Source organism: Neopelma chrysocephalum, unplaced genomic scaffold (genome assembly GCF_003984885.1).
Source record: "Neopelma chrysocephalum unplaced genomic scaffold, ASM398488v2 Primary Assembly neopelma1_96523, whole genome shotgun sequence".
Taxonomy (NCBI): domain Eukaryota; kingdom Metazoa; phylum Chordata; class Aves; order Passeriformes; family Pipridae; genus Neopelma; species Neopelma chrysocephalum.
The window spans coordinates 719,879-735,362 of NW_020925169.1; the positions used below are offsets into that span (position 1 = coordinate 719,879).

Genomic DNA, 15,484 nt, shown 5'->3' on the forward strand with positions numbered 1-15,484 from the left:
CTGTCTGAGATTCAGTGTTGGCTGATTTTTTACCTAATCCGTGTTACCTTTTAGGGTATCAATACTGCTATTTCAGAAGCAGCAGCATGATCTGACTGTAGCCCCAAGTATAGCACTTGTTGTACTTAGGTATTCTAAACTTTTTTCAATAGAACACATTCTTTACCATATTTTCTATGTTCACACAACGTGTGAGAGAAAGGGAGTCTATTTCCCAGTGCAGAAAGTGCAAACTGACGCACGTGAAATGTTACTTCATTTTTGAGCAGGAAATAAGGTCTTCAGTGGTATGGCAGCTACTGCAGAGAGATATTCCACTTGGAAATTCCTTTTGTTCAAGAAGACTCATTAACTTCATTAAAAAAATATTTGGTAGGACTTGCATTAAAAAAAAGTCTGGAGATTCATGCAGAATTAATTTTTCCTGTGTTAAGGGTGTTAGGAGTATGTACCCATGTATGAGAAAAAATTAACATAATCCAATTAGCCATTCCTTCTTTCTCAACATGAAGATCATATCCTGATCTGCCTTACTTCACTGTTGCAGAGCATGGTTCTAGCAGATGTACAGTTAGCTGTACAGTTAAGGTTGGAGGGGTGTGGAGTACAGTAGGATGGGGAGATTTGCCTGTTTTGTTCTTCCTTTTCCATGTATTCTTATGGTAGAAAGGGAAGAATGAGTAGACATGAGATTTTTTTTTTGCCCTTATGGTATTCACACCAACACAGTTCTTTTGTCTTGAGACAGGCTTGCTAAACTAAGTGTAAAAACTTCAGTATTTATTGAACAAAAGGTGTTGCTTTACTCTCTTAAAGACAATATGTGGTATTAGGTTATGATATACTGAGTATTGAAGCTGATTGTTGGTCTGTTCCTATGGCAAAGTAGCTAAGCATTGACCCAGGTGCAGGACTCTTAATGAAGGTATTATTAGACCCAAATTGGATTTCTATATTTTATTAGATTTATAATAGACAAATTTACAATACTGGGTCCTACGTGGGTGGTTGGGTATTTATATAGGGGTGGCTGATTTGGAACTCTCTGGGATTTTTTTTTTTTATTATGTAAGAATTTTATTGTTGCTTCAGGCATATCAGAGGTAAGAAATTACTTGCTCCCTTCCCCTCCCCACTCTCAATTGTTCATTTATGGACTTCCTTTCTTTCCAGTAAATTTCTGTACACAACTGATGTTTCAAAGCTTCAGCACACTCTTTACCCCACTTTTGTTTTAAATTTCTCTTGGATTGCTGTTCTGAAATGCTATATGTTTTTATGTTTCAGAGTTATATTGCACAAATACTGGCTTTTGCTTTATTTTTATTTGGTACTGGGCAGACATTAGTCCTTGTAACATGCATTCAAATAGTCGTTGAACTCTGAATGTTTTTATATCAATGTGGTAGATAACTTTATAACTGCAGATGTTCTTTTAAAGATTTTTTGTTAATGCTGTTGTTCATGTTGTTAATGTTCATGTTGTCTGTATTTGCAGGTTGATGCAACTGAGAGTGAACCAAAGAGCTTTATCTTTATGAGTGAGGATGCACTAATAAATCCTGACAAACTCCTGGTCCTAATTCACGGTAACGGTGTTGTCAGAGCCGGTCAGTGGGCTAGGAGACTTATAATTAATGAAGATCTGGACAGTGGCACACAGATACCATATATAAAGAGAGCTATTGGGGTAAGTAAAAGTGAATGTATATGTAAGGTTGTGTGTGCATGTGGATGTGTCTGCATACTTGTGTATGAAGAACTGTAAATCTATGATGTTTCAATTTTTTAATCAGTATTTCATATTTTTATTTGGGAATACTTGTTTGGTTTTTATTGGAAGTGTTTTCTAGTGGAACCAAGTTTCTGCCTTACAGTGGTGGCACTGCCATATAGTTTAATATGGCAGATAACGTGACAAGAGCCCTTAGCAGTTGATGAGATGCAATAGAAGGCACTACAGAAATTTATGAAGTGTTTTCTTTTATAATTCATTAAGTTTCTACATATTCTCACTTAATGTCTGTTGTAATCTCATGATAACATGAGCTTTCATGATAACAGCAGGTTTTTTTGCTAGGCTTGTACTGAATTTATTAGAGGCGCAGTCTTATTCAGTTTTGTTCTGAATACTGATTCATTCTGATTCAGTACTGCTTATCAATACTTGACAGTAGAAAACATTTACATTTTATGGACACTATTCTGTTACATTTACATCTGTTTGAGAGACAATGGACAATTAGTGTTATGTTTTTAACATTGGAACTTTGTAGGTGTAATTCGTCACTTACACCCTCTTACCTAAATGAAGTTTCCTGTAGTAAACATTAGAAGAGCCTATTTAAGACTCATTATTTCTATTTACCAAGTTAAGCTAATGTGCTACTCTAAATATCAGTGTTGTCACTGTTATTGTTTCAGATTTTGCTAAATGAAGTTTAATTTTTTTGCAGTTGTCTTTGAAGTATACAGTCTAGAAATTGGCTCTCTTTTTTTTCCTTTTTTACCAGTGACGGGAAGGAAGAATACGTATAAAATATTAGGGGCCACTACGTTATTTTTTGTTTGTATTACCCATTATCAAAGTACCAGAGGACACTGTGTGAAAAAGAAATGTAGACTTGTGGAAGTGAGGCTTACCTTCTTCTAACATAAAGTTTTTTATTAATTTTAAATCAATACTCAAGAGACAGAACAAAAAGTAGTTTAAGATTACTAAGAACAGTATAAGTGTATGGTAGGTCCAGTATAGGTTCCAAAACCTTTCCCAAAAAATCCAAACAGCTATAGCTACTTAAATTTTTGTAGCAGTGCTTACATGCTTGCATTTTTGTTCTTTCCTAGAGATTGCTGCTGTCTTCGGTAACTCGAGAGACTGAGTATTTAAAACTGAGATCCTAACCCTAAATTAACAGCTAACTTTTAAGGGTATTTCTAGTAGAGGAGAGTTATATTTCCTTTTGCTGTTTTTGTATTTTAATTTATTTTGTGCAGTGATTGTGCTAGGGTGACAGATACCAGACCTCTGTTCTCCCAAATGGTTATTATACTTAAAACCAGATTATTTATTTCTGCATTTTGAATGCTTCTTAAGAAAAACACTGGGAAAAAGCCGCAAACATTTGATGAGATAGTATCTTTAAAGAAATGTAATCACTAGATCACATTGGGAGATCCAACTTTGTGTTCTTATCTTTGAGTTTTTTCTTAATATGGTTTTTAAGTTATTAGTTATTAGTTATTTTTCTTTAGTTCAGTAATTCCAGCTGTGCTGTAAAACACACTCTCTCTTTTTGTGCATCTTAAAATTCTGGTAAATATACTACCTGTTTAGAACACATACTATTTGCAATGATTTTTTTTCATGCAAAATGAAGATTAGATTGTATTCAATTGTGTTTTGATCAATTACATCATTAAGTGTGTTGCTGTTTTTTTGTATCCTGTAATTACTGTAGTGGGAATCAGTCGTATTTCTGACAAGATGAGACTACTTTATGGAAGTTGAATCTCACTGAGGGTATTTAGAATCATTAGGTTATGACTAAAAAGAGAATACAGATAGGTACATGCTGATAGCATGTCAATTTCTGTCTCTAATGAAATGAAATTAGGTAGCCTAGACATTAAATAGCCTGAATAAAAACTGTGGTAACTTCTCATGCAACATAGCCAGTTTGAAGTAAGGAATTATTTTCCTTGCTCTTTCTGTGTTTCTTCTAAGGAGAGGTCTCATCCTTGAATGAAACCAGCAGACCTTATCAAAGCATAAGATTACAGTGCTGATGACAAGAGAACATTGGATTTTTTTTTTAATAGACTTATGTGAATTTCAAGTGGATAATGGTATCTAGGATTTGAAAATTCCACTGATCTGTTGTGAGTTTTAAATACATGCAGGCTTTGTAGGCACCTTAAAACATTTGCTGAAGACTAGGTTTTAGTTTAAAAAACAAAAATTAAAAATTGCAAAAGTAGTGTTTAAATGTCTTTTGTGCAGGAACTAGTTCAGAAATATCTGCTTTTCTTAAAACGAAACCAAACAGACAAAGAAAAAAAACCCTTTAAGAAGGCCAAAAACATATCTTTTTCTCTACTGCTTTTCTCTCACTTCTCTTTTCAGTTAATTTCTTGGAAAAACTGAAAACAGAGATACAGCAGCTGAAGTAATCAGTGAGCAGTGGATTGAGCAGGATGAACTGATACTTCCAAGCAGGAAGTTAAGGAAAGAGTAGAAACTATTTCTCTATGATACAATGCTTGAGGAAAAAAGAATGAAGAAATCCTGCTTTTCTCTTAGAGCAAGTATGGAATAAGGGAGCAATGTACAGGCTTAAAATTTATCATGCTTCTGTTATTTTGGGGCTGTTACACATTGTAAAGAGAAGATTCAAGGAGAAATATCCTGGTGAGAATTCAAGTAGCTAGAAATGTATTTCTGATTTTAATCTGTGTGGTTCCTGTGGGTAATGCTTCTACTTCCATGTTTTACATCAAGCTTTATTGTGTAGATTCGATCTTTTATGTAAGAGGTGTTGGGTTTCTGTGGAGAGGTCATGTTGTTGTGTTAATCTGAATATTCAAACTTGGTAGTGTAGAAGAGATGTTGAAATATGAAAGAAGAGAACAAATAAACAGGTAGACAGAGAACAGATTGTAGGAAATGGGGGAGGGAGAAAAGTGTATACAATGTGAGAAGCAGATCTGTGTAAATACATTAAAACACTGTAGGACAGAACCTATTTTAGAAAAACAAGAATGAAAAAGACAAATCTAATAATAAAGCAGTAAGATTATAACAAAAGCTTAATTAAAATAAAATAAATACTTATTATAAAGATGTTTTTAAGCTAAAAAGCTGGCAATTTCCTATAATACAGTACAAAACAATTGCATAGATTTGTTATTCTGTTAAAATAGAAATTTTCTGCTGAAACTTTCTGCAGTGGAAAACACTGATTTTTGACAGAAGCACTAGTGTGATGTGTGAGAGACTGCACTTCAAGTCCCCCCTCTGGGAATGAGGGAATATTCCACTGATGATGAGAATTCTGCACTGAAGACATTGCTCTTCTTTTTTTTTTAATATAAAAAGTAAATGAAGTAAACAAACAAACAAATAAATAAATGAAGTGTAGATTAGAAGAGTATTTTTAGTCTGTCTCTTTTATATTTTGCGTAAATGGTTTGTCCACTATCAGTACAATTAGGCTCTTATCAGATCACTCATACATCCAATAACTGAAGCAGTGCCAGGAGAAGATGGTGAGACAGAGGTAAATTCTTCAATTCAGTGATGAGGGCATTTACCTAGGGAGTCGAGAATTAAGGATTTACATTCCTGGTTTCATAGTGGCAGTTGAGGGGCTGCCATGTTCCTTATGTTAGAGAAGGATAAGTTGAAGTTGATGAACTTATAGAGGAAATTTGTTCCTTGGGGAAACAGGAGCTGAGCTTATCTTGGTTTGGACATTGTGAAGAATTGTGGAGTACTTTTATCTTTGATACCTCTCCTCTAGGGATTAAAGAAGACATCAACTTACTGCATGACTAAAAAGAAATTGTTGGATGTTTTCTGTGTCTTTGTAAATACAGTACATTTGTTACCTAAGACAGCTGTGGTCCCAGGGATGCTAATAAAATTCAACCACAGCAACTGTCACTTATTTGATTTAAAAAACAATAAAATTTTTAAAACCTTCCAAGAATATTAAGGTGTCTTAGATATTTTTATTATTATTTAAAGGAGAATTAATATTTGACACAGACCAGGCAAATAGGTTCTTCAAAGAACCTGGGCCAGTTTTTCAGAAGGAATTCAGCAGCACCTGAAAACCTGACTTTGCATGAACAAACAAAGATTTGCATGAGATGGATATTCACTGTGGAATATTTCTTTAATGACTGATAAAATATGATTTTTGGCTTCAGTTTTCTGTTGTGTTTATCTTACTCTTAATTTTTTTTTTACAATTTCTGTTCTTAAAAAGATTTTTGATGATAATATTGGATTTAAGCACTTAATATTATTCATTTGTACAAAACTGTCAGGTTGGCAATATTTACTAAGATTTGGTGAGGGTTATTACTTTCCTTAGCATACAGTGAGATATCATTAGTTGTGTTAGTCAGTTGAATGAAACAACAAAGTCATTCAGTGTAACAGCAGTAAATTTCCCCACCATAACTTTTGTGTGATTTAGTAGTCTTAAATTACATAAAAGTCACAACTTTGGTGTAATTTAGTAGTCTTACTACTACTTTAGGAGTCAAAATAGTACATATACTATTTTGTATTTTGTTTTTCTATTTTGTAAAAATCAGTCAGTTTCAACAGTCGATATTTACATATTGTTGCCCAGAAATTATGCTTTGTTTAAACTACACTGACAAAAATTCTTGCTAAGAAACTTTTACTCATAGAATATCTTGTTAGACAAGCATCCTCTTTGTTCTCTCTTATAGTTTGCACATACTTAGCATAGTTTCAATAAGATGGGTAAGTGACGCTTTCTGGAAAAAAAAGAATAGCTGACATTTCACTGCAATTACTGTTCTGCCATAGAATACTACTATTTATATACCTTTTATGTCTTGTAAGTTTATTGTTGTAGAAAGATGTTAAAATACCTCATTTATTTATTAATAGTCAACTGCAGTGCCAGAGCAATCACAATCTTATTTGGGTATTCTAATATATTACTGAACCATAGACTTTCACTAAAATGGGCAATAATTTGCTATATTGTTTTATTGTATATTGTATGTTTTCAAATACTGCTTTTCTGACTCTGGTATATGTATTTGGTTTATTGATTCTGTTAGACCATAGAACTAACACTGCTTGTAAAGTCCTTCTTAGCAGAGGAAACTTGTATTTAGAAGTGCTACTTTTGTGGTGATTATGCTAAGAAAAGTTATAGATGGTTGGATGACCTTTTGAGATCTTTCTAAAAACATAACTACAAATTACAATGTATTATAAATAATTTGTCTCATATAATTGGCTTAAAATCCACCATACTCCGGACAGAAAATCTAAAAGCACTATGTTTAATTCCTTCAATAACATTTTATGAGGAATTGATAATCTCTCACATACTGATCACCAAGCAGATAGAAGGAAAATTTACATAGTTGAAAGCAATATTAATTGATCACAAAAGACATAGCAATACGTGATGTGTAGGAGTTAAAATATTGTCAGAAATTCAAGAAAAGGTTAAAAGCTTAGACTAATACTGAACTGCAGGGTATATAAGCCCACACCAGCCCCCATACCAGCAGAGGAAAACAGTGAGATGACAGCTCTACTGTTTGGAGAGAGGTTGCTAACGACAGCTTATTCCTTTATGATTTCAACTCTTGACAGAAGACAGGTCTGCTTGTTGCATCATGGCAGATGTATCATTACCTTCTGGCCCTGTCATGACTGAACTGGAAAAAAACCCCACTTGCAGTTCTGAAAATCCGTTTGGGATTAGTGCATCCTTTCCAAGATACATGTTACCATTGTTGTATTAATTGTGTGTATTACATTCTCACAGTTTTCTGTGCTGCATAATTTGATAATGTAGAGATACAGATTGCTTTGTCTTCCTTTATTGTCCTGGCTGTCATGTTTTAGAGCCTTGTAGCACCTTGTGTAAGTTTATTCTTACTTTGTCACTGACCTAAGAAAATCACTGTTCAGGATACAGGTATTTGGATAAATGTGGCTGGAAAATACTTTTTTCTCCCCCCAAACTATTTCAGCAGTTTTTAATTGGCTAAGTATGGGGTTAAGAACACACAGTGACTATTTGAAACAGTCACCCTCATTTTAAGAAAAAAGTTTAATATGAGTTTAAATAGCCTTTTTTTCATGTGTATATTGATATTCTCCCTTTCCACCACTACCACCCTTTCTCCCCCCTTCAACTTGTTGGATACCCAACAGAGATTCTTGAGACTTAAAAAGAGTAAGAAGGGGTGTGGATTTTTGAAAGTATGTCAAAAGCCTTGGGGTTTGGATATGATCGGAATTTCAATAGAGGTTGAGATAAGTTTAAATGCATAGAAGGAGAACATAAAAATCTTATTTAATTTCTGTCATGTTGTTCTTTTTTTAGTCACTCTGATGTCTTTTTCAAATCTGCTTTTCTCAAGCTTTGTGGTACTATATCCAAGATCTGGGCTTTTTTCTCTTTGTATTTCATTTTAACTGCTGATCCCTTTTCTGTGGTGCTTCTGCCTTTAATATCAGCTGAAGCAGTCTGAATTGCTGAATCAAAGCCGTTTTGGAGAGAGACAGTGTTTAAGATTGTGCAGGGTGAAATTCTCTGGGTAGAAGGTAACACTTCCTGCAGTTATAATCAATGCACTTGACACTTTCAAAGGCAGGAGAAACTATGACTTGCTCAGGGGTTAAACTTTTTAAATAACTTCTCTTGGGAAAAATGCTATCAATAAAATAGAATAATTAGTTGAAGAAACTCGAGTAGCGTAGGTTTGAAAAGAAAATATTAGAGATAAGTCAGGTTTGCACGTCTATTGTATTTCCCCTCCCTTTTGTTTTTTAAACTGTGAGCTTTTGTTTCAATGCGTGCGTTATTACAAAATCAATCTGCTTCAAAAATAATGTAATTTGCTTAAAACAGTGCTTTAATTTTGAATCTCATTGTCCTTGTAGTCCAGTAATTGTAAGAATAAAGATTAAATTCTACATAAAAATATAACTTTAGATTTACTAGCTTTCTCATTTCCTACTCAAAGATTTATTCTGCAAATAGTCATTTTAGCTAACAGAAGACACTTGCAACTGAACCTTACTAAATAAGGTTAAATGGTAGTATACATTAAGTAATTTTAAAATTTAGGTCTGAAGAGTTAAATGAACATTCAGTACACCGTGGTGCTCAGCACAGGGGCTAACAAATGCAGTTCTGTTCTTGTTTCAGGGTACTAGCTTATACATCTGTCTTTGGAGGGGTTAAAACCAGGTTTTTTCTGTATCATTGTATTTATTGTGATCTTTTTAGTAAATTGTAACTTTGACTTATAATCTCTCTTGAGTTAGGTTCATTTCTCCCGCCAGTTTACTTTTAAAGCAGCACATATGAATGGCATAGCTGAGTTTATTTGGTCAGGAGCATTCTGCATAACTACATACAGTTACCAGACTGTAGCAAGAAAGTATACAGTGCTCTCAGGTTCAGCAACCTACAACTGTTTCTGTATGGAGTTTTATGGATCTACTTATGCAAGTTGGTTTTGGAACCATGACTTTTTAATTACTCAGAAATTGTAACGAGACTTTTTCTGTTGTGGTATGTGTCTTCAATTTATTGTTTATTTTAAATTTGTGATATGTGTAGTATTTGTAAGATCAATGGGTAAATACATACTAGAATGATTGTAGTTGGAAGTACAAATATTTGTGGCTTGGATTTTGCTCTATACAGGCTACTCTACAAGAATCTTGTTTAGAAGAAAAGAAAGTTGTAATCCTGTATTTTTATTATTTAGAGAATTTGGGTTTGTGAAAGTGTCATAGCTTTGTGATTATTTATCTCTGAGTACAGTACCTATGAGTAACATTTTATTTTGGCTGATTTCCTAAAGCAATTGTATTTCTCATTTTAATGTGGCATCATCCAGTAAAGTTGTGCTAGGGTACTACCTGAGCTCAAACAATGCACATTCCACAGGATGGAAACTTTGCTGGGTTTTATTTTCATGTATAAGAAATTATGCATAAGTGCAGTTATGTGATCATGGAATAAAGGTTTTAAAATACCTTTCATAGTTGTTTCTGGCAACATTTTCTGTTTTGGTGATCTTGTCAATGATTGTGTGAATATAGATTTTTGAGAATGGCTCCAAGCTAAGTCAAATCATAGAATCATTAAGGTTGGGAAAGACCTCTAAGATCGTCGAGTCCAACTGTTAACCCAGCATTGCCAAGTTCATGCTCAACCATATTCCTAAGTGCCACATCTCCATGTCCTTTAAATGCCTCCAGGGATGTTGACACCACCACTGTCCTAGGCAGCCTGTACCAGGGATTGACAACCCTTCCTATGAAGAAATTTTTCACAATATCCAGTCTAAGCTGTCCCTGGCACAACTTGAGGCCATTTACTCTCATCTAATCACTTGTTGCCTGGGAGAAGAGGCGGACCCCTCACCCGACTACAGCCTCCTTTCAGGTAGTTGTAGAGGGTGATATGGTGTCCCCTGAGCCTCCTTTTTCTCCAGGCTAAACACCCCTACCTCCCTCAGTTGCTCATAAGATTTGTGCTCCAGACCCTTCCCAAGCTCTGTTGCCATTGTTTGGACATGTTCCACCACTATGCACCTGAACTTTTTGAAATGCAGTTTTAAGAGGAATAATCTTTACTTATTAAAATTACTTTCATATAGTACAGGATGACCTGTTAATTGTTATTGGTTGACATATTAATCTTAAGTCATTAGCTTAATTTCACTTATGAAAAGTATGAGTGGCCAGCACCTTTGTTCTGTTCTTTCAGGAGCACATTAATTCAGGAATGAAAAATATGTATGCCTGGTTTTTATATTCTTTAAAGAAATTTAGTCACTATAATTTAAAAATATTTAATGCCTATTGAAAAATATTAAAATTGACCTTTGTCTTATTTATTGTATGTACAAGTGGTTAAATTATTGCCTAACTAATCTTAATGCATGGTAATGTGTAAATTTTATTCTTTGTAATATATGTCATAGAAACAGTATTACATGTGTGTCAGTATAGGTATGGAATATGTATGTGTTCAATATTACACTGAATTGCCAATACCCTGTTGATTTTTCAAATGAATCAGTACTTAGAATACTTAACAATTCAATGGGGAGGTAAACACTTCCTTATTCATATCATGAAATACATATTCGAATGAAATTATCCTTTGCTTACTGTGTATTGAGCTGGAAAATATTAACTTTAATCCATAGGAATTCAAATGAAAAATTGATATGTTTCATCCTTAAGTAGTTTAGTAGTATTCTAAAAATGCACATTTCAGGTAACAAGAAAATGGATATGACAAAGACTTCGTTATGCAGATTTCCTCAGGATGGTAACCTTTTGAAAATACATTGATCTTTAGAATGATATATGTCGCTTTTGATCAAAAACTTTTAAAAGTTTAATAATTCTGTTAGAACAAGTTGAAACTGTGGGTGATTGTCTTTTTTCCCCCTGAAATTAACAAATTATAACATCAAAAAAACTGAGAGTGAGGTATGTAGTAGGTCATTTGCTGCTGCAGGCATTTTCTCTCCCTTCAGGATGTGCTTGTTTAGTTTCTCTCACTTCATGCCTGTGGTGCTCTGTGGTGAAATTCAGACATGTTCTTCTCCTCCAAGGAATCTGTAGGGTGGTAGATAATGTATACAAAATTAATAAATGGTGTTGCTTTTCTTATTATCACCCATCCCAGGCAATTCACTTTGTTTTCCCTCTTCAGAAGAGTTGAGTTGCACAGAATATGTTTTTTTTAAAAAATTAATGTTTTTGCATAGAATTAAACAGTCAAATTGCACATAATATGGTGAAATATGTCATTAGGAAAATGGAATTTTTCAATTTTCAGTGATTTCTTTAGAGAAAAAAAGGGAATGGTGAAAATACCTTATGTTGATTTAACCTTTTCAAACCTAGAAGTTATTAAGAATTTTTTAAGCGTGCGAAAGTATAGGTGATTTTTGTGTATTTTTTTTATAATTCTGGGCTTGTGAATTTAGTTTCCTTTCATCTCAGCAACACTTAAGGAATAAACCTGTTTTGAGGCTATTCAGCTGGATGATTATTTCTGGGGAAGGCCAGGTGTACCAACTTGCTTATTCACAACCATTTGTTGTAGCATATTGCAGTGCTAATCCTCTTAGGAAAAGGAGAGATTGGAAGAGATAGCTTAGCCTGTTATATTGTGTACTACATGCAGCCTCCATCTCTGTTGTGCCAAAGGCAGTGAGATTTCAGATTGCTTTGGAGGGTAGAACAGATAATGAAGCTTGGGTGTAAATAATTGCTGGTACATGAAGAAAAACAACTTAATATTTTTTCCTTTTTTTGTTTTTCTTTTTTTTGGTAGTGATTAATTTTAATTGTTTCTTCTAGCTGTGAAAGACAAAGTCACACTTAATAGTGCCATGGTCTTGGACCGTTTCTTGCTTCTGAATGCTAAATCCAAAGAAATGTGGCTTTATTGAATATTATCATTTATTGTAACGTTTTTTTCCTAGGAGTTACCCACTGCAAATTTAAGCTTTCCTTGAAAGCAGATATACTTAGCTAATAAGTAAAAGTTCTTTTTACCCTAAAAATCATTCGAAAAATATAGGCAGAAAACAGTCATGGTGCTTCAGTGCACAGGTGATTGAGTTTCTGCTGACCCTCGGTAGCTGAGCCTGTGTTTTGAATCCCAACTGTTCCTCCAGCATTGGGAGTAATGTGGGTGAGTCTTTTGGAATGAGTTCCTGAATGCTGATAACAGAAGGCTTTTCCATGAAGTACAGAAACTACTCATGTGGAATATGCACCTTCCACATCACGCATGGTTGAGATCAGATACAGTATTTTCGAGACTTGACAGCCCTGGTTCATGAACAGTGATATTTTTACTGAATTTAGGACTGTCTGAGTGCTAATATTCAACTGATACCAGCTGATGATAAAAATAAGTGATTCGGAGAGTCCATTCTAATGATACAATGTTGTTATTGTCAAATACTGCAAACAGTTATTTCTAACAACTGATTAAAATAACATTTATTAATTAAGACCTTATATTGAATCAAATATTTACTGGCTTTGATTATGTAAGCAGTGTCAAAAGAGTGTCATTAATCTGATTTTTTAATTAATATTGGCATTTTTCATATTAGTATTTCTTTTTGCCTCATTTTGAAACAGATCTTAAAATAACACAGTCCAGCTATTTTTGATTCAGATTAATCCCCCCCATCCCATACCATGTGTCGACCTTCTCTACTTATGTTGTCCTGTGAGATTTTCTGTACATTTAATTTATTTTTCTAAATGTAATTTCCTACAGGTATGGAACATTTCAGGACAGGAGAGTAGTGGGAGCTTTAAATAAAAAGTATGTGCAATTGACTGAGCTGTTCAAATACCTTCCATCTGAGATAAATAAATACTTTAGTGTTTTTCTGGTGAAAATGAAGGGCTTACTTCTAGCCTTATGTGTATCAGTTTTGGGGGGGGAGTTTATTTAGGATTGGACAAGAACTCCAATATGAAATCATCTGTAAGACATTCAGAATAAGTATTTGCTACTTTGACTTCTTGCCAGTTTCATCTCGTAAGATTTTGAAAACGTTATTCACGTCTCAAGTCCTTTTTTTTCTTGTTGAGAGGTTAATTGAAAATGTAACCAACAGTATTTTTTACCTTGTTTCTACTTCTTGTGCTAATATTTTCATAGTGTGATCATTTTACATTTGCAGCTTCCTTTTTAGCCTTTTTTTTTCTAGTTTACATTTTTCAGTTTAAAACTGTTGCTGTCTGAAGTATAGGTATGCAGGTATATACATGTACATGTAGATAAAGGGTGCATCTTAATTGTCTAGTTGGTTGTAACTTCCCAATTTTTAAAATGTTAATATAAGATGTGGGGCATCCAGGTAAAATCATAGTTAATTTCTTATGTCTTTTGGGTTTGGAAGCTGCATGTGACTTTTCATTTTTTGGAAATGCTGATTATGTTTTACAGCACTGAAAAAGTACTGTTTCATGTTACTGTTTTCTTTTAACCTGGTAATTTATGAGATATTAAAAAGGACTATTGACTATTTCTCAAAGATAATAGTACTTCAAATGTTATACAGGTGGACTTGCATTGTGATTTAATTTGCAGTAGCTTGTTGTGTGTTGCTTTTTTTTCCCCTGGAGATCCTTAGTGAATGACTTCAAAGTGAAGAACTCCTTAGGAATAGGTAATAATTCTGTAAAACCAAAAGATTCATAGGAATGACTTTTAAGGAAAGAACTTAGAAAAAAAGCAAGTCTCTTGTTTGAGGGGCAATTATAGCTATTACATTAAGTGATTGTGGTGTGCTAACAGGAGGGCAGTACATGCCTCTGAACCTCTCAAGAATAATGGGATTTACAAACTTCACTAGCTATCACATGCGAGGTACTGAATGGGTACTTGCAGAGAAGGATAGTGAGGATATTGTAATAAAGATTAGTAGGAAAGCAGCCAGCCTCATGTAATACCTCGTAGCAATTGTGCGATACAAGGAGACATAAGGAATCAGATTGTGAATAAAGTTGCTTCTCCAGAGGTTATAAATATCAGGTTGCTCAAATAAAGGGCAAGTTTAAAAAGTTTGGAACTAAAGAGTATAATTTTCACTCATGAGAGAGTTCATGAATGGGAATGGCTTCTATCCCTTGTACATGGAAAAGATAGGAACTTGCTTTGTCAGGTGATAGCAATATAAAACCAGAAGAAAGAGGAAATGATGAAGGGTGATAGAACAGCAGAGCCTAGGGAAGGGTCACTGTGAGAAACCAAGAAATCCTTACATTTCAGGGGGAATTTAATGCAACCTGTCTGGATGCAGTTGTAACCTGTCAATGCAGACAGAAATAGAGTTAAGAAGTGTGGTCCTTGATTGACCAAAATAAACAGCATTGAAAGCCATGCTGTCTTCTCAGGTGACTTTGGGTGTTGCTGCCCAATTGCTGGCATTGCTTATTGGAAGGAGCAGGAAGAAAGACAGAGCTCTGGAGAGAGAAAATGGGAGCCAAGAGAGCTGTGGCCAGTTGGCTGGGTGACATGAACAGACCCTTCAGACCCCTGCAGACCCAGCGAGGGATTACATTTAGAAAGCCTTTGCTGTGCTTGGTACTGTCTTTTATGGATGGCATCCAAACTGTAGATGTTGAAACTAGCAGGGGTCATAGTCTGTGAAGACAAAGTTTACTATTGTTAGGACTCTTCCATGAAGAGATAACCTGCTCTTCCCATGGTCATTGTTTCTGAATCAAAATACTTTGACTCTTGGCAAGGCTGTTTAGATTTTTGAATTTTTCACTGCAGAAAAATCTTTTAAAATGTTGAGATGAAAGAGAAATGTTCTTTGGCTAGAGTCTGTCTTTCTGACTAGCTCTGAGAAATGACTGCTTAGACCATATTGATATAATGATTGTGAATCTGAAACTGAATCAGATTCTTATTTCAAAGTACATTTTTAAAATTATTTTCCTGCATGATGTTAATGGTTTTGGGGAGATTACAGCCAAGGTGGGACAATTCAGTGTGCACAGTGCAGTGGTTGTGCATAGCCCCACTTTTGAGAAGACTCTCAAAAGAAAGAAAAAAGGAATTAAACACATTTCACATGTAGTGGTCACTGAGGTGTAGTAACAGGTGCAGGGAATTTAATCCTCTTACACCAGCTATTCAAAAAAATCTGTGACAAGCATAAAAATTATACTTCTTTC

At 34.4% G+C, this 15,484-nt stretch overlaps 1 protein-coding gene across 7 annotated transcripts in view; it reads left to right on the plus strand.

Annotated features, from left to right (window-relative positions):
- Positions 1–15,484, plus strand: part of FAM172A (family with sequence similarity 172 member A) — a 283,280-nt gene that overhangs the window by 75,312 nt on the left and 192,484 nt on the right. For all 7 annotated transcript variants that reach the window (XM_027708758.1, XM_027708757.1, XM_027708763.1 and 4 more), the window contains one exon: positions 1,499–1,690. In XM_027708758.1, the coding sequence (XP_027564559.1) occupies positions 1,499–1,690 (192 nt within the window). The remainder of the gene's footprint in view (positions 1–1,498; positions 1,691–15,484) is intronic.